A 17,929-nucleotide genomic window follows, 5' to 3' on the forward strand; every position below is an offset into this window, starting at 1 on the left:
GATTGCACTTTAAGGCTGACAATATTATGTCTACTAACATAACATAGCAAGCCATTGGCACCACCAACAAAAAATTGTAAGCATGTCAGCATTACATTGATACTATGGCATTGAAGCTCATACACATTAACCCCATGTCTACATATCACAAAAGTACCACATGCATGCCCTGACAAGCCTTTTGAGTTACATATCACAAAAATTGAGTGTCTAGGTAAAAATAATACCACAGTTAGTTAGCAGCACTACAATTTTTGTTAGTAAAGAAAAATCTTCAGCACCTGATCGATTCATATTTATGCACCGTCCAAGCAAAATAAGAACTAATTAATTAACAGTTTCAAACTGAGTACTTTTGTGATATGTACATGAAATGGAATGGAGTTTTTTTTTTTTGGGGGGGGGGGGGGGGGGGGGGGGGGGGGCGGAGGAGGGAGGGAGGAGGGGCCTCACTGGACCGGGGGAGGGCGCCGGCTGCGGGGGCGTCGCGCCGGGGGCCGGGAGGGGCCGGCGCGCCGGGATGGCGGGGGCCGGCGCCGGCGGCCCGGCGGCGGGGGGCGGCCGCCCGGTGGCGGAGGGTGGCGGCTCGGCGGCGGAGGGCGGTTCGGCGGCGCGGTGTGCGGGTGAGTGCGTGAGTGCACTCAGCAGAGTAAAGGTAGGAGATTGCGGCCACTTGATATTGTTTTTTTTCAATTTCTAACCAGTCCAATATCGGTAAGTGGGGCAGGTTCGGGTATGTTGCCGAGTGTCCACTGTATGACACTCAGCAACTATATTGTGTGCCGAGTGCACGTGTCGTGCAGTTAACACTTGGTAAAATAAATTGATATTTCATGTTCATCCATTCTCTTATTTCATAACGTGTTTTACTTAATTTACTTAATTTGTTACGATTAACTTTGAAAATTTCTTATCAAATTCACTCAACAATGCATATTTAATTTTTCTATTAATATTATTTCATTATTTCATACCGTTATAGCTTAAATTGAATTTATATCAATTAAAATTCTATAATTGCAGTTAATAAATTAAAATTATCAAACGGATCCAAAAAATTACCAACATTTAATATGAACCAATCTATATTGTCTACTGCCTATACAAAAAGTTTTGAAGTCAAACCCCAATTCGACCGTCACTTTAACTCCAAATCTTACCAGATTCTTCTCAACGCTACGATTTTTCTTCGAAGATGCTCCGGTTTGTAAGCGTCATACGTGACAAATTGTGCGAAACCTTCTTAATTTTTTACCACAGCCTCCATGTACGATATCATGAGATCTTGACAAATCTCATAATTTTCAGACTAAGTTTGCTTTTTTTAGAATTTAAAAACCATTCGACCACATGTTCGTAGTCGTGTTTCCTAAACAAAATGTTTGAAATATCTTTTTATTTCCCGGATAATACCTCAAACCGAACTCAATAACATGAATATCATTTTCCCGCTCATTTTATTCCATTATTTGAATCACTTGCGGTTCACGCAGCTGAACTGAACCGATCGTGAGGTTGGAGTGGAGGCGACCACTCGAAACGGCGCAACCGCACAACATTATCAATGCACGATGCCACGCACCGACGACGATGACATGCCCGTTGCTTCGAACAAACGGTCATCATCATCAGTTCACGACCCAAATGCGCAATTAACAGCTACAGCAACTGCCTGCAGGCAATGGAGTTCCTCTCTTTCCCGTCTGTCTGTGTGCAAGCCACATGACAACAGATGCCGTGCGCAGTTGGGCCGTCAGCTGTTGGGGGTGAACCTGTAAGAAGCGTAGGAGATCGTGCCGTGGGTCCAGCTCTCGTGGATCTGCTCCGCCTTGGCGCCGTCCCCGGCGGCGCCCAGCGCGACGTGCAGCGGGTACAGGTGGTCCGGCAACGGGTGCGCCAGCTTCCCGTGCGGTGCCTTCTCCTCGTACCTGTTCACGTCCTCGTACCTGACCAAGACGACGACCGCATGCATCATCATCATCAGCATTGCTTGGCTCTGAGCTAGCAGTGATCAGTAGTACGTTCAGGTTTACCTTCCGTTGAGGAGCGAGTCCTTGAGCCAGGTGTCGAACTCGGCGGCCCACTGCGGCACGGGGGAGCCAATCATCGGCCCCAACTTGTGCAGGTTGTGGGCGGCGTTGCCGGAGCCGAAGATGAGGACGCCTTCCTCCCGGAGGGGCGCCAGCGCCTTGCCTAGGTTGTAGTGGTAGGTGCCGTCGCGGTCGGTCTGCACCGAGAGCTGCCACACGGGGATGTCGGCGTCCGGGTACATGAGTAGCAGCGGCACCCACGCGCCATGGTCGAGCCCGCGGCTGTGGTCCTCCTCCACCGGGCCGAACCCGGCTTGCTCCAGGAGATCCTTGGTCCGCAGGGCCAGGTCCGGGGCGCCAGGCGCGGGGTACTTGAGCTGGACGAGGATTCAGGATCAGAGAGGAAAAGTTCAGACTTCAGAGCAATTCAAGCATGCTCGTCGGAAGACTGAATGAACTAGAAGCATCGATCATCAAGAATCTCTGGTAGCCGCTCGATGGTTGACCTTTTTTTTGAATATGCGGTGGACATTTTTGTCTGAATTTTGATAGCAAATCAAGCTAGTCAGGTACCCTCATGGCAATACTACTACATTGTTGTATCGTCTTTGTCATAGAAATATAACTTTCCTTACTCTTTTTTACAAGACAACACAGCTACTTATGATTTTTTACAAGTTTCCCTTTGATGAAAAAGGATGTAACAACAGACCTCAAAAGCATTTTCCCCGGTGGGTAAATGGGCACTGTGCTGGCGGACGGAGCACCCGCCAGCAACTCTGAGCCAGCACAAACGAGGGTGCTCGCCCGCCAGCACAGACCGCTCCGCCAGCATAGGTATTTTTGTGAAAATAAAGCTGGCACGGGGCCGGACAGGGCACATCCATGGGCGGATAGGGCGGCATGGTAGAGATGGCGGCGCCAGGGCATGGATAGCGTCAAGTCGGGGGAGGAGGAGCGCGTCGGAGCAGGTCAGGGCTCGGCGGCGTCGCGGGAAGGAAGGCTTGTGCAGGGGCGGTGGCGTCAGGGAGGAGGAGGGCTGGTGGAGGGGTGGCGTTGTCAGGGAGGCAGGGCCGGCAGAGGGGCGGGAGTCGTCGGGCCAAGGAGGACTGTTGGAGGGAGAGAGAAGCGTCGGCGGAGTAGGGACAGGACGTGGTGGCACCACGGGAAGGAGGGCCGGCAAAGGGGCGGCGTCGCGAGGAGGGCCACCGGAGGGATGCGGCGGCGTACGTCATCGGGGAGGAGGGCTAGCGCATGGTAGCGGCCGCTGGGAAGGACATGATTGGCTGGGAGAGGAGGAGGAGCGCGGCCGCCAACCACCTCCGGTGCTGAGGCCTGCGCTGGCCTCTGCGCGTCGCCCGCCACCAGGGCTGAGGGGCCGCACCGCCAGCTACCGTGCCGCTCCGTGCCCCGCCACAAGGTGCTACGGGGTGGCACGCTGTCGTGGCACCATGCCCTCCTCCTGTGCCCCGGTGCCCCCCTCCGCTTGGCCCTTGGAAGATGAAGTGAGAGGAATGGATAAGGAGAGAGAGGAAGAGGGAAGGGATAAGAGGGGAGGGATACATGGAGAGGAGGTTCGGGCTAATGGGAGAGCTTAATTTTGGAGGTACGGATCGCTGCCATGGCGGAACATGATTCTTTCATAACTTTGTAATGAAGTTTTGGGCAGCTAAACGATTTTAAAGGAAATATTTATCAGCTACAAAATTTTATATCTCGTTAAGCACTGTAACTTTGATAGAGAGCTTGTTTGCATCCGAAGTCATTTAAAAATTTTAAAATTCAAGATTTCGAAATTAGAGAGCTTAAAATAATATTTTGAGCTATTAAACAACTTTAAATAAAAAAGTTGTCAACTACAAAATTTAGATCTAATCTAAATTTACAACTTTGATATAAAGTTCTTATTAATCCGGGATTGGATTGTATGCAAAAGTTTGTATTCAAAAAATATATTTTTCAAACTTAATCCTTCAATCCTTAACATCAAATGAAAAACTTGTATATTTGTGACAACTTAATGGGTATTTGAGTTGAAGAAACTAATTAAGTCAAAAAAATTTAGGTTTTCTATTAAATTTGTAGACATACAATAGGTGGAATAAAAATTTAGTGATGGAAATAAAAAATATAGTTCATTTGAAAAGGATTTAAATACAGACAGGCTATGCCAAAGTTGCATTGTGGAGATTTGCAATGGCACCTAAAACATTTTTTTAGTATCATATTAGCTGCAACCTACCTTCTCAAGAAGCAGGAGTAACACATACGTTATATAGAAGCATAGAGTACCAGCCAGTAGTAAAGAGTTGGTGGATGCCTCTACTAAGTGGAATTGAAACTTAGAGGTCATACAAGCGCAAAAAAAGTAACTACAAAATGAATGCGCTTAACTAACCACACGTTCAAAAACACCAAATACCAAATTTCAATTGACCTCAAACCTAACAAGTATGATATAGTGATATCTTAACCGTTATCTACATTATAGCATTATTATAGCAGAATGTACTAAAGTACAGTAGTAACAGTAGCTAAATTATGACTTTCTTTTGGAAGGACAACAGGATAGTAGCTAAACTATGAATCATTAGTGAAACTTGTGCCTGCGAAAGAATTCAGTAGAGCTAGATACCATCACAGCAAAAGGACGTACAACTTACTGGCAAAGATCCTTTTCACGTTTTCGATTTTGAGATGTTGAAAAAAATGGAAATTGCGGACCAAACGGATGCCAAACCAGCAGAGGATTCCCAACAGGAATCGGGAGGAGGAAGAGAGAGGACCTGGTACATGGGCTCGGGGAACGGGATGCCGTTGAAGTCGTAGATAGTGTCGTTGGTGCCGCGGATGACGTTGACTGCCGGCGTGGCCGTCTCCCAGTGCCCCGACACCACGAGGATGGCGCGCGGCGGCCGGTCCCCCGCGACCCGCTCCGGCAGCCACGACTCGAACAAGTTCCGCACCGGGACGTCGTCGATGACGAGCGTCGGCGCGCCGTGCGACAGGAAGAAGGTGTCCATGGCCGGGCCGCCGCAGCTCTGGCCTGGTTCTGCCCCATTAATATATCAAAAAAAAGTGTTTAAAAAATGCGCGCGTGCGTCCCGTTTTGTTTAAAAAAATGTTTGGTATGTGGTGGAGGAGGAGGTGAGTTTAAAATGCGCGGCACGACGAATCTTCTTCTGGCCTTTTTCGTTGGAATCGATTCGGTTTGCCGGTCGACGTCGTGTTGTCACCCACGATGGCGTGTTTTCATGATGGCGCTAACAATAGATTAAAACGACGTACGGGCTCCCCCGCCTACGCCGCGCCGCCGGGCCCCTCCCCTGCCTACGTCATGCCCCGGCCACCTGCGCCGTCGCTCCGCCCACCCTGGCCATCTGTGCCGCCGCTCTGCCTGCCCTGACCACCTGCGCCGTTGCGCCACCCACCTCGCCCCACCGCTGCTCCTCACCGCCAACGAGAGCCAAGTGGATGGGGGAGGGGAGGGGAGGCATGCAGGAGGAGGGCCGGGGGATCGAGGGATCGAGAGAGGCGGGTGATCGAGAGTGGGGAGAGGAAGAGTGAGGGAGAAAGGAGAGGGACGGGTGACGGGCACGCAGATAAGGATGCGGCGGAGTAGAGCTCCAAAAATCTTAGTGTTGGAGCAGAACGCGGGATGGGGGCTTCAGTACCGGACGGTGGTTTCATCCGGTACTAGACCACCATCCGGTACTTAATTTTCTAGTAGTGAGTGTAGTGTACTTATGGTGGTGTATTTATGGTGATACCGGTGATGTCTGGATGGCAACTTTGGTTGTTAATGACTCTTATGACTATTATGAGAATATGAGATGGTACTGCTTGAGTTCATTAAGCGTGAAAAAACAGCCGGAGCAGATTGTGGTTGGCGTAGGCAAAATTTGGGAACTATTCTGTGCTGAACACTGGACTTGTCCTGTTGCAATGCATACGGATCAGAGATTATCTCCTTTGAATTCTAAACAAAACCGGCCAAGACGAGCCGTGCGAGGGCCACCGCGCGAGGCACAACACCTCCATCCCCCATGCATGCTCCCTCCGCCGTCTCAACCCCCTCGTCCACCGTCGCTCTCCCGTCCACTTCGCGCTGCCACTCCGCACGAGCCAAACTATTACTATTTCATCTAACTTGAATAACCAAGGCCACCGGCCTTCCTTCCCTAATCCCTACCCGAAGTCGTTGGCTCGTTGCTGAGCACGTCGAGCCGCCGCGAGTTCCCGGTCACCACTCACCACCACCGCCGGGTGCCACCACACCCTGCCAGGTACGCGAAACTTGGGGTCCCGGTGCCACGTCGCCGCAGCTCCGACCAGCGCCGCCGTCCCGTCGAGCGACGCGATGGGCCGACGGCGCTGCGGAGCAGCGACGCCGTCCACCCAAGCCTGTTGTCTTCCAGGACCTCGCCTGCGGTTGCCGTCGCCCGTGCAGCGCACTACGGCGTTGCCTGCGTAGGGACGGGGACGGGGCAGCCGGCGGTGGGACGGAAACTAATGTTCTCATCGTCGTACGTGTTCGCCGGCCGCCGGCGCCGATGATGCTTTGGCTGATGCGAGACCAGGTGCTGAAGAATTGCCAGAACGCGTCCCCGTCGGCCACGCCGTGGTTGAGGGACATCGCGACGAACGCGCCGTCGGCGAGCGAGAGCTCAGTGACCTGCGCGCGCGCGAGTCCTCCGAGGACGGGTCGGCGGGAGCCCGTACGTCGTCGAGGCGTCCGCGCCGACCAGTCCGTCGAGTTGGAAGAACGACCAACCAAACCACGCGTGGGACGTAGAGAGGCTCCGCGACGTCGGCCACGGTGACGCCCGGCGCCCCGGCGGCGTGCACGAACTCGGCGCCGTCGCCGGTGCAGCGCAACAAGACGGTGACGGAGGTGGACCCGTCGTCGCCGCGGCCGCCACTCTCCGCGACGGCGAGGCGGCCAGCCGGCGAAGGGGTGGAAGCGGGCCAGGGCGCGCGCGAAGGACGACGCGAGGTGTTCGACGAGGCGGTCGTCGCCGCCGCCAGCGCCTGGAGGACGCACGCCCTTCTGGATGTGGTCGACGGTGAGCATCTGGAGGTCCCACGGCGTGAGGTGCACCGTCTCAGGCTTCGGGCTCGTCGCCCAGCAGCCCGGCTTGGCACGGCCGGCCGGCATGACGACAGCCAGCGGCACGGTCACCGCAGGCATGGCCGGAATATTCCCGTGCAAATTCAGTGTCTTTTTTGCGTTCAACTAAAATTTGGTCAGCCAAAAGCAAATGCAATCGGCATCTGTTCGCTGTTCCATGAACGCAGAACTAAAACGGAGTACTGGTCGTGCGTTCTCCAACAGGTAAACACATTCATACATTGCTTCCAAAGGACCAACTGAACAGAGCATATTTTGCACACCACCAACGTTAATCACCCCGAAACACGCATTGGTTCAGGTAGAGCATCACCATTTACCAACCCATCAAAATTTCATTTACACAAACGTCAATCAGGCATTAGCATGTGTTTTCTTCTTTATTCCTATCAAATTACACCATACAGCCTTAAAACGAAAACGGCAAAAATATTGGTCACGTTCTCAGCCAGGAATGCCCATCTCCTGCTTTATTAACACCTTACAGAGAATTCCTGAGGTGTCAGGCCTGAAGTGATCAATCAATAAACACGCGCTTTGGGTGGGAATGACTCGACTTCCTCGTCCAATGTGTTCATGTGCACCGGCCTGTAAGCCAATCGGACCTTCTCATTCTCCCAGTACCTGTACAAGAAGAAACATCAGTAAATGGAGATGTTACTGAATGGCAGTGTAACGCATATCATACATTTGTGCCGCTATAGATGTTGGTTGTTGAATTTATGTTACTACTGCTTATATTTTATGAAGTCCATAGATTGGCTTCTGTGATGCTGCGACATCTGTCATGTAAATGATGCAGCACAACAACAGGAGAAATTGTTTTTTACATTTTTCAGGAGGCTTAATGAACAGAGATACTTACCCCAGTGTGTGCTTCATCCACTTCTCATCGTCTCTTGTCTGTAAGCATGGAGGGAAAATGATTATCACAACATATCAGCATGAGGTAGAAGTAAAAGGAAAAAAATAAAAAGAAACAGAGAGAGCAGCTGCAAACCGTGAAATCTTCACGAGCATGAGCTCCTCTGCTTTCCTTTCGAGCCTCCGCTGAATGCATAGTTATGCATGCATTTATCAACAGATTTTCCAGCTCAATGGTCTCTATCAAGTCGGAATTCCTGTGGAAACAAATCATAAAGGATCAAAATGGATGAAAAATGCATCAATACAAGCCAGTAATCAGTTCTAATGAGGAAGATTGAAGAACATACCAAATGAGACTCCGATCACTGAGCTTCACATCATGAAAACTTTCCCATGCTTTGCTAATCAGCTTACAACCTAATAAACAAAAGGTTGGTGAGAATAGATGGCGATTTTGTTTTCCACAGATAGCAGTCCTAGTAGAGTTTTTGTATCCTGCTTGTTTCCTTCTATTAATAGTTCTCAGAAGTATATCATGACAGGTGACAATACTCAGCAGAGCAGGGTGTGGAGCTAGACAAAGGACACGAGGAATACCTTCTTCAAGAGTTTCTTGTGTACGGAATACAGCAGCATTGTTTTGCATAACACGCTGCATGTTGAGACGGATCTTGGAAGTTGGCAATGACCCATTGGCATTCCTCAGTTTGTCCAACCAGGCTATGGTCTTTTCTCCAGCATCTTTTTCAAGAGGTTTCTGCTTCTGACCTATAACACAGTGCAACACGGATTAGGATCATCAGGAAGAGAAAAAAGGTAACAAATTACCAAGTAACAAGAAAAAAAAAACTTGCCTGGCTTAGAAATATCAGCAACCCTGTTCGCACAAGCTCTGCCGAAAACAACTATGTCAAGGAGTGAATTTGCGCCTAGCCGGTTTGCACCATGGACAGATGCACACGCTGCTTCACCAGCAGCCAATAGACCAGAAATAACAGAATCTGGATTATCACCCTTGATATCCACTACCTGTTACGCAGAACAATAGAATAGAATTTCTATTATAATACCAGCAAGTTAAACCCATGCTAATCATGTTTACTGCATATTCAACACAAACCTCCCCATGGTAGTTTGTTGGGATACCACCCATATTGTAGTGCACAGTAGGCAAAACTGGAATTGGCTCCTTGGTGACATCAACACCAGCAAAAATAGCAGCAGTTTCAGAAATACCAGGAAGCCTTTCCTTCAGAACTTCAGGCGGCAGATGGTTCAGATGCAAATAAATGTGGTCCTTCAATGGCCCTATAGTAATGATGAAAAGATAAGTTCCATGTGGAAGGGGAAAAACCTCTAGGCACCTAACATGAAATTAGTGCTGCAGCACATACCAACACCACGGCCTTCTCTAATTTCCATTGTCATCGATCTTGAAACAACATCACGAGAAGCAAGATCTTTTGCCGTAGGAGCATATCGTTCCATGAACCGTTCACCTTCACTGTTTCTAAGGATACCACCTTCACCACGGGAACCTGATGACAAAATGAGAACAAGGTATATAAATTGTCAGAAAAAGAAAACTATTCACCAGCAGGAATATACCATCAACAGACTTATTACAAACAAATGTATTGCCTAAGGTAAGCACAGGAAGAAAGGGTTGGATATATACAACCTTCAGTAATCAGGCATCCGGCACCATAAATGCCCGTAGGATGGAACTGCACAAACTCAAGATCCTGCAATTGCACATACGAGGAAAGCATGATCAGGACAGGAACATGGGCTAATAATAATAACTAATAACACAGCCCTGGATAAAAAGACTGACTTGAAGAGGTAAACCAGCACGTGCGACCATAGCATTGCCATCTCCAGTACAAGTGTGTGCTGAGGTTGCTGAGAAATAGGCCCTGCCATAACCCTGTGTTCATAAAGCAAAAGCAAACTCATCACTATTGTCGACATAATCTAAACAATTTTGTACTTCCAATTCGTAAGATGCCTTACTCCTGTGGCTAGAATTGTATTAGAAGCACGGAAACGGTGAAGGGTGCCATCCTCCATGTTTAAGGCAATGACTCCCTGACAGTTGCCTGTAAAATTGGTGCAAGTTCATTAATAGGAGTTTAACCATGGACTGCTTAAGCTTCACATCACTCGATGCAAGTAGCAAGAAAAATACAGGTATATGAATAACATTATGCACATTAGTGCAATTACAGAGTTGTAGGCAAGTAATCCTAACTACTAGAAAGAATGCGTACTATATTTCAAAAGCAAACCTAGGTTCATGAAACACCATAGTGATTAAAAGAGACAAACACAGCAATAATGGGTTAAGACGTAAAAGCGCTACAATCCTGTAAGCCCAACAAAGCACCAAATCTTGGAAAAGGGTATAGAGCAACTAGTGGCAACTTATGGCATTCTTCTCTGATCCACCCTTTTTAAGTCTTGCAGTGTAAAGTACTAGGTTAAAAGGAAATTAATAGCATTAAAAAGAAGAAGTTTTCTTACCTTCATTGTCCATGATAAGGTCTAATGCAAAATATTCCACAAAAAACTGAGTATTGTGCTTCATTGCTTGACCATATAGTGTGTGTAGCATAGCATGCCCTGTTCTGTCAGCAGCACAGGCACAACGGTAGGCCTGTCCACCTGATGATGACACACAGTTAAAGCAAGCAGACTACAACAAGTGAGAGGGTGCTTTTCGAATAGGTTCCAGAACTATGACCTTTTCCAAAATCTAAGCTCTGTCCTCCAAAGGCACGTTGGTATATCTTTCCCTCTTCGGTTCTTGAAAATGGTAACCCATAGTTCTCAAGCTCTATAACAGCTTTTGGTGCTTCTCTGCACATATATTGAATAGAATCCTGGTCACCTGGAAATGAATGAGAATGGCAAATTTAAAAAATGTCAAAAATAAATGACACTTGGATAGTTACTTGAAGAAATCATTCCCTGTTAACCCTTATGAAGAAAAACTATTTCAAGCTAAAGATGTCAGTGCTTTTCCAATGAAACCTAATCATGATAAATTAGCTTACCAAGCCAATCGCTTCCCTTAACAGTATCATACATATGCCACCTCCAATCATCTTCAGTCATGTTTCCGAGCGCAGCATTTATGCCTCCCTGGTAACACATTCTTGCAAGTTAATGCTTAAAATGGCACTGCATAGTCTAGAGGAAATATTCATGTGTCAATGCTGAAAAACTTGCATCCAACCTAGATCTACTTAACAAAATCAAACTGCTGCTGTGCTGGTTGAGCCATGTGAACTAGGGTTATAAAAGGTATGAAACAAAGAAAATTGTAACTATAAACAAGAGGCACCACATCACAATACAAGAATAACTTGATGGCAAACCAAAAGACATACTTATTAGTCATGCCTGGTCAGTATGTTGAAACTAATTTTGGTTACATATACAAGTTTTATGCTTCATGTTTTTCTCCCCTAACATAGTGCCAATTATAAAAACCCAAAATCACACCTCCTCCTTAAGGAAGCGCTGGATTAAAATCAGATGATCCATGGCTCCTTCAAATAAAATGGACACAAACCTAGTACTCAAGCTAGCACCTAGCAGTTCAGCACTAGTTAACAAATTTCGCTAGTTTAAGCATTCCTTAGAACAATATTACTGAACAGAAATCATGCCATCGGACAAGCTAGTGGCTTTAACAAGCGATAGTTGTATCATTCCCCCTCCAAGTTGGACCAAACAAAACCAGTTACCCACACTGTGATTCGGTGCACAAAACAATGAATCCATTCACTTCAACTGAAGCACTAGCCGCCTGAGTAATAGTGGTAGGTTATGCAGCAGCAGTTACCTGTGCGGCGACAGTGTGCGAGCGCGTGGGGAAGAGCTTGGTGATGCACGCCGTGTTGAAGCCGTGTTCGGAGAGGCCGATCGCCGCCCGGAGGCCCGCGCCGCCGGCACCCACCACCACCGCGTCGTACGTGTGGTCCACCACCGTGTAGGACGACTGCAAAAGGAACGGAATCCGTCACTGCATTCTCATCCCGTGACAGCCAAACTCTGCTAGGAAAAATTTCCTAATCCGTGTGGCAGATCCCCGACTCCACGACCAGCGTCCAACCAGCAAACGGGCGGGGGAATCCGAGAAAGGGAAACCGGATCGATCGAGCGGAGTGAGGCGGATCAGGGCCTGGGGCCGTACCGATGCCGTGGAGAGGAGCCTGGAGGCGGAGGCCTTGGCCCTGGAGAGGCCCCGCGAGACGCAGCTGCGCCACATCGCGAGCGGAGCAGATCTCGCGGCAGCGGCGCCGCGCGAGCGGGGGGGTTCTGGAGAGGGGGAGGGTGGTGGTGGGAGAGGAAGAGGAGAGCGGCGGTGGGGGAACACGACGGCGGGCGGGGGGAGGTTGGCAGGGGAAGGTCGTTACGTTTATTCTCGGGAGGTAGGGCTTTGGAAGGGACCACTTTGCCCTTCGCATATCCGGATTTTTTACTGTAATACCATTCCTTATTTTTGCGTCGAAAAATATAATTCCTTGTTTTTCTTCATTCTTCACGTTCCTTTTGGCACTCCGTTTGAGATAATATGCTCTTGAGATAGCTTTTTCATCCATACAAAAAAAAAGAGATAGCTTTTTCATCCATGAAAACATGTAGCCTCCTCCCGCTGATTAAGACATTCCTCCCCAGCTCAATATTTGGAGGAATATCTTGATCAAGATATTCCGGATCAAGACATTCCTCCCCCACGATTCAAAGGTTGTATCAAGGGAGTAGATAAGATAGAATGCCATCATAAAATATCAAACAGCAAATCAAATTGATTGCCACACATCTTGATCATACTATGCAATAGGGATTGTATGGATCATGCCCAACTCAACCTTCATTAGTTTTAGCTCAAAAACCTATATTATTTCAGCTCAATTTTTATTAGGTCCCATCTTTAAATTTGTTAGGTTATATTGTTTTAGACCTTTTTACCACTGAGTGCAACCATAGCATGTATTTCATATTCTACTCAACTGATTTTACTTACCCAACAAATTAAATTGGTCGATGGCAAATCCTAGGGAGTTAGCAAATGATGCAAAAAGAAACTCAGAGATTTCCTTGTGCAAATTAATCATGGGCTACTGATAGTAGTCAATTTGACCAAAAAAAAGAAGAAGGGCAAATGCGTAACGTGATGAAGGTTGCCGGGCTCCTTCCTTGACGTGAGGGAATTGTTGTGCACTTCAGTGGAGAGCGCCATGGCCACGATCGTGGCTTCGGAAAAGGATACGCGGCCCGGCCATCGCCCAAGCAAACCCACAAAGCACCAAGTCATCGTCAGTTCGGAATTGGCCGTGATCGGCCACAGCAGCGTGTCCGTCCACTTTTTCCTTCCTTTCTTTCACGTGCAGTTCTTGATGCAGGAACCTTTTATAAGTATCACATAACCTGTCAGCTAGCACTGTGTGATATACCAACCGTTTTGAGAGTCAGGGTCAGTTTGGAAGGGTTTCAACTGAAACTCTACCAAACAGTTTGGTTAAAAATAGCTCCACCCCAGAAACACTAGAAAAGTAGGAGCCGTTTTATACAGAGAAGCCGGAGCCAAAAATAGTGGCTCCTCCGATTTTTTCTCATTTTAAAAGGCTCCTATCAAACTAGCCCTACTGGTGGAACACAATTAGGAACGAGCATTCCATGTTACTGCAGCAGGAACCACATAGTTAAGGGTACCTATCCGAGACTAGGTTATTGAGTCCACAGTGCTTAATGTTGTAATTAAACATGAGCCTTCAGCCACCAAACAGATTATATATGCTGAGCAAGACGGCCTGCTGGGTTGTGCGATGTTGGTGGGCCACAGGGTGCGCTATGCACCACTGGGCTTTGTGGGCTGTCCGATGGATGGTGCGGGCCCAACTTGGCCGATCCGTATCCAGCTCATGGGCCAGAAGCCTGTCCAGTCCGGTAGCCTGATTATTCATCTACACGGCCGCTGTAAAGCTGCGTATGCTCTGTGGCTGAAAACTCTGAAGGTGACCGTGTAATGATCAAGCATGGCCTTCACTGAACATGCATGCAAAGCTTATGGCAAGCCAAATGCAAAAATCAATTTTAATTTTTCACAAAAAAAGCACGCCATCATATAGCCACAGGCCCACAATGATCAATAATCTCAATTCACAAGTGTTTGATGAACACGTACTTTCTATTTTCTAGCTAATGAAGTTGTCTTTCACCTTTCCTATAGTAAAGCACACTTGGTATATGACGTTGTTTAATTCCATCTGTTCTTAAATATACGACGTTGTTGATTTTTTTCATTTGTTTGACTATTCATCTTTTCTGCATATATTTTTCAAATAGATAAACCATTTAAAATACATAAAACCAACAAATTAAATTTAAAGTACATTTGACTATGGGCAAAATGATACACATTTTAATTTAGTTAACTAACTCGTTCTTATAAAAAAAACGGAGGGAGTACTAAGGAACGAACGAGTACAACACTTAGTACATAACAGTTGAGCGGCTACATGCACATGCAAACAAAACAATATTGATGTCTTCCACGAAGGAAGCTGCTTTAGTGATCGATGCACACGGTCACCTCACGCCGGCAAGCTAACCGCGTCCATGAACTCCCCGTCGGCGACGAGCCTCTCGAGCGCGTCCGGCGCGACGCACAACTCCAGCGACATGCTCCCTCCCGGCTCCGGCCCCTCGTACACCGCCGCCTTGCCGTCGGCCTTGTTCCCCGCGCCACTCCGGACGGCCACCGGCCTCCCCCATCCGAAGTCATTCCCGAACACGTCGAGCCACGGCGAGCTCCCGGTCGCCAGCGCCGAGCCGGCGGAGGACAGGTCGGTCATGAATATGAACTCCGGCTGCCGGGCCCACCGCTCCATCGACTTCCTCACATCCCCCTCGTCGAACGAGGCCTCGGCGCGGTTCAGCAGCCACGCCGTCCAGCCGAGCCCGTTGGCCTCGATCTCGCCGGCGGTGGCCTCCGCCTTGCCGAACACCATGGCGTTGCCGACGTAGCCCGGCGGCATGCCGTTGACGCGGCCCCGGCATCCGACGACGACGGAGTAGGACGTGCGCTGCTCCGGCGGGAGGCGACGGGCGCGGCACACGGCGCGCCAGAGGTGCGCCAGGACCGCCTGGAGCGAGGAGATGGCGGCGGCCGTCCCGGCGATCTCGTCGTTCGCCCGCACCGTAAGCTTCTCGACGCTCTCGGTGGAGAAGGTGAGGAAGCATTCCTGCACCGTCGTTCCATCGAACTGCGGCCGCACGATGTGTTCCAGCTTGGGGAACGGCAAAGGGATCGGCACGGGCCAGGTCTCGACGAGCCACCGCCGGAGCAGCGGCGGCGGCGTGGACAGGTCGCCGTCGCCGCCACCGCCGCCGCCGCGTCGGTGGATCTCCGACCATGTGTTGAGGAAGTGCCAGAACGCGGTGCCGTCGGCGACGGCGTGGTTCAAGGTCACGCCGACGAATACGCCGTCGGCGAGTTCAGTGACCTGCACGGACAGCAAGGGGAGGTCCTCGATGGCGGCGGCGTCGGGGCCGAGGACCGGGTCGAACGAATGGAACTCCGAGACCACCGGTGGCGTGTGGACCGAGGAGACGATGTCGGCGGCGGCGACACCAGGCGCCGTGGCGTGCACGAACTCGGCGTCCTCACCGGTGCACCGCAGGGACACCGTCACGGTCCCGTCGCCGCGCTCGTCGGAGGCGAGCCGGCCGGCGAACGGGTAGAACCGCCGCAGGGCGAGCGCGAACGAGGACTCGAGGGCGTCGGCGAGGACGTCGCCGGAGAGCGGAGGGTTGGGCAGGAGGATGCCCTTCTGGATGTAGTCGGTGCGGATCAGGCGTAGGTCCAGCGGCGTCAGGTGGATCACCTCGACCTCCTCGTCTTTCAGCGGATGGCAGCCGTTCACTTTCACCGTCGTCAACGGGCGCACCGTGCGCCGGGAGACGACCCGGACGAGGTGGCCGCCGGTGGCGCCGCCCTCCATGTATGCGGCAGCTGCTTTCTTGGAATTAAGACGTGTTCTTTGGGCTGCTTATGCAGCAGAGACAGTACAGCATCCAGCATATGTGCATTAAGCAAACAAGCAAGAAGAAGATGCTTACGCAAATCGCTTCTCTGGCCATCACACTGTTTTCTCCGGTCATACACAGCTGCTAAGTAAACTTTTTTAATTCCTTTCTTTCAAACCTAATTAAAATAGGGTCTAATTGACATGTGTGCTGCCCGCGTTGAATAATTGAACTAATGTGTTCCGAAATCCTCGTTTAGTTTTCAAACTATACGTCGTTTTGAATTTTCTAAATCCATAATATTTGTTATATATTTAAACATAAGTATATATCTATAAATTGAGACGTATGGATTGGTCAAAATGACTGACACGTAGTTGGTCAATAGTCCATAAACATGCAGAATTGCAAACTAATTTATTGGCTATACGTGGGTGAGGAGCCTTCGTTGATTGGGAGAGAGAATTCACGTGCATGTTGCGCTTCCAATAACCTACTCAATCAGCCTCTCGAAGATGCTTATAAAAATGGAATGAAGTTGCATGCTTACTAGTATACGAGAAAAAAAATGCCCTGGTTTTCATTTTTCTCCCCACCCACCACGCATACGCATATGCGTCCGAGCGATGTGACGAATGCGTAAAACGGGCGGCGCCGGAGCAAGGTCCCACCACCAGTTCCAAGTGAGCCAGTCAGCAGCACGCTATACTATTCCAAGTTCCAACCGAAGAATTGCGTATAGAAAAGTCATCATTTTTCTCCTGTAGAAAAGCTAGATCACAGCAAGTGGTGTGTCCGTTCACAATAAAGTGTACTCATGTTTAATTTAAAATACTCATTTATAGTGTCACCATTAGTTCCATTTTCTACTTAATAGTTGTGTCTATAGGTAAGGTCGTCAATTAAAATTCCAAATTGTCTAATAACTCAACTAGACTGCAATGGTCTAGATTAATCACACCCCACTTCCTCTTCCACTTCCTCTTCATGGTAACATATTTCTAGGTTTTTCAAGATATGAAGGGGTACCTCCAATGGCCCCATCTTAGTCTCAGCTATCTTTAGTAGATCCGCCTTAGATTAGATTTTTTTTTTACTTGCATAGAAGAGTGAGGGGAGGGGGAGAGAGAAAAAGCTAGCTCTCAATTAGACCTGAGCACGCCGAAATCCTAATTCATTTCGAGCTGAAAAATTGTACCTAACCATCCAATAAGCTTCGTCAAGCTCGTGCTTCCTATTTTTCTAGTAGAAAAATGAAATTAATTTTTTAGGCGGGCTCAAGTCGATGCGAATTTTTTTTAAAGCTTGTTTTTGCTGACCACGCCCAACGAACCCGGCAACTGCCGTGGGCGGGCCAAAACCCTCCTGGCTCGGGTCAGGCTCACAGGTTGAGCTAGGTTTAAAATGCTTTGGTCTATTTTCAGCCAAGATCTAGCTAGGGTCCATGCAAACTGCTCTAAAAAATTAATACTACGCAAGTGAAGCAGCAGCTAGGAATTCACTATATCTTGTGATAGTGCGGTAATGCTTCTCGGCATAGTGCTGTAATGCTTCTCTCCCGGTTTCTAATGAGATCGACAATATCTTGGCATTATTGTGGCAGTTGGCTCTACATAGCAACGACTAGTCCAGTATGCATGATGAACTACTTAGCGATAGTGTAGTGTAGAGTTGTGGAGTCTTCGATGGTTGATTTCCGTGGTATTGGAGTGGTGATCTGGTTGTTGTGATGTGTTAAGTGGTAGTTTCTTTTGGACAACCGACCGAAGTCAGGACTTTTTTTTATTTTTAACCTTTTTTTTATTTATTTTTAAAAATAATCTCACCGGGACTTTATTTGCGCGGCGTAACACTTTTA

At 48.8% G+C, this 17,929-nt stretch overlaps 3 protein-coding genes and 1 pseudogene across 3 annotated transcripts; all 4 read right to left on the minus strand.

Moving 5' to 3' along the window:
• Nucleotides 1–1,429: 1,429 nt before the first annotated feature.
• LOC117859758 (extradiol ring-cleavage dioxygenase) lies at nucleotides 1,430–5,084 on the minus strand. The gene is made up of 3 exons (XM_034742943.2): nucleotides 4,817–5,084; nucleotides 2,034–2,407; nucleotides 1,430–1,946 (listed from the first exon to the last, which is right to left on the minus strand). The coding sequence occupies exons 1-3, from the start codon at nucleotides 5,051–5,053 to the stop codon at nucleotides 1,754–1,756; spliced, it is 804 nt and encodes a 267-aa protein (XP_034598834.1). The 5' UTR covers nucleotides 5,054–5,084; the 3' UTR covers nucleotides 1,430–1,753.
• A 1,189-nt stretch (nucleotides 5,085–6,273) lies between these two features.
• On the minus strand, nucleotides 6,274–7,221 carry LOC117860694 (uncharacterized acetyltransferase At3g50280-like; annotated as a pseudogene).
• Nucleotides 7,222–7,457: 236 nt separating this feature from the next.
• Nucleotides 7,458–12,430, minus strand: LOC117859754 (succinate dehydrogenase [ubiquinone] flavoprotein subunit, mitochondrial). Its single transcript, XM_034742939.2, has 16 exons — nucleotides 12,233–12,430; nucleotides 11,882–12,037; nucleotides 11,088–11,175; nucleotides 10,775–10,921; nucleotides 10,555–10,695; nucleotides 10,045–10,130; nucleotides 9,866–9,958; nucleotides 9,710–9,773; nucleotides 9,423–9,566; nucleotides 9,149–9,336; nucleotides 8,883–9,057; nucleotides 8,626–8,796; nucleotides 8,376–8,445; nucleotides 8,162–8,282; nucleotides 8,027–8,064; nucleotides 7,458–7,785 (listed from the first exon to the last, which is right to left on the minus strand). The coding sequence occupies exons 1-16, from the start codon at nucleotides 12,305–12,307 to the stop codon at nucleotides 7,683–7,685; spliced, it is 1,860 nt and encodes a 619-aa protein (XP_034598830.1). The 5' UTR covers nucleotides 12,308–12,430; the 3' UTR covers nucleotides 7,458–7,682.
• Nucleotides 12,431–14,416: 1,986 nt separating this feature from the next.
• On the minus strand, nucleotides 14,417–16,155 carry LOC117859755 (uncharacterized acetyltransferase At3g50280). Its single transcript, XM_034742940.2, has one exon. It carries the CDS (start codon nucleotides 16,044–16,046, stop codon nucleotides 14,637–14,639), a length of 1,410 nt encoding a protein of 469 aa, XP_034598831.1. The 5' UTR covers nucleotides 16,047–16,155; the 3' UTR covers nucleotides 14,417–14,636.
• Nucleotides 16,156–17,929: the final 1,774 nt, after the last annotated feature.

This window comes from Setaria viridis, chromosome 6, assembly GCF_005286985.2.
Source record: "Setaria viridis chromosome 6, Setaria_viridis_v4.0, whole genome shotgun sequence".
NCBI lineage: Eukaryota > Viridiplantae > Streptophyta > Magnoliopsida > Poales > Poaceae > Setaria > Setaria viridis.

Bases quoted from the DNA above. Each gene is read 5' to 3' on its own strand.
- LOC117859754 (XM_034742939.2), bottom strand. From the start codon at position 12,307: ATGTGGCGCAGCTGCGTCTCGCGGGGCCTCTCCAGGGCCAAGGCCTCC. The intron at 10,131-10,554 runs GTAAGAAAACTT...CCAATTTTACAG, and splicing joins CCTTATCATGGACAATGAAG to GCAACTGTCAGGGAGTCATT. The intron at 9,774-9,865 runs GTCAGTCTTTTT...GTGCAATTGCAG, and splicing joins GTGCTGGTTTACCTCTTCAA to GATCTTGAGTTTGTGCAGTT.
- LOC117859755 (XM_034742940.2), bottom strand. From the start codon at position 16,046: ATGGAGGGCGGCGCCACCGGCGGCCACCTCGTCCGGGTCGTCTCCCGG.
- LOC117859758 (XM_034742943.2), bottom strand. From the start codon at position 5,053: ATGGACACCTTCTTCCTGTCGCACGGCGCGCCGACGCTCGTCATCGAC. The intron at 2,408-4,816 runs GTCCTCTCTCTT...ATCCTCGTCCAG, and splicing joins TCCCCGAGCCCATGTACCAG to CTCAAGTACCCCGCGCCTGG. The intron at 1,947-2,033 runs GTAAACCTGAAC...CGTCTTGGTCAG, and splicing joins GACTCGCTCCTCAACGGAAG to GTACGAGGACGTGAACAGGT.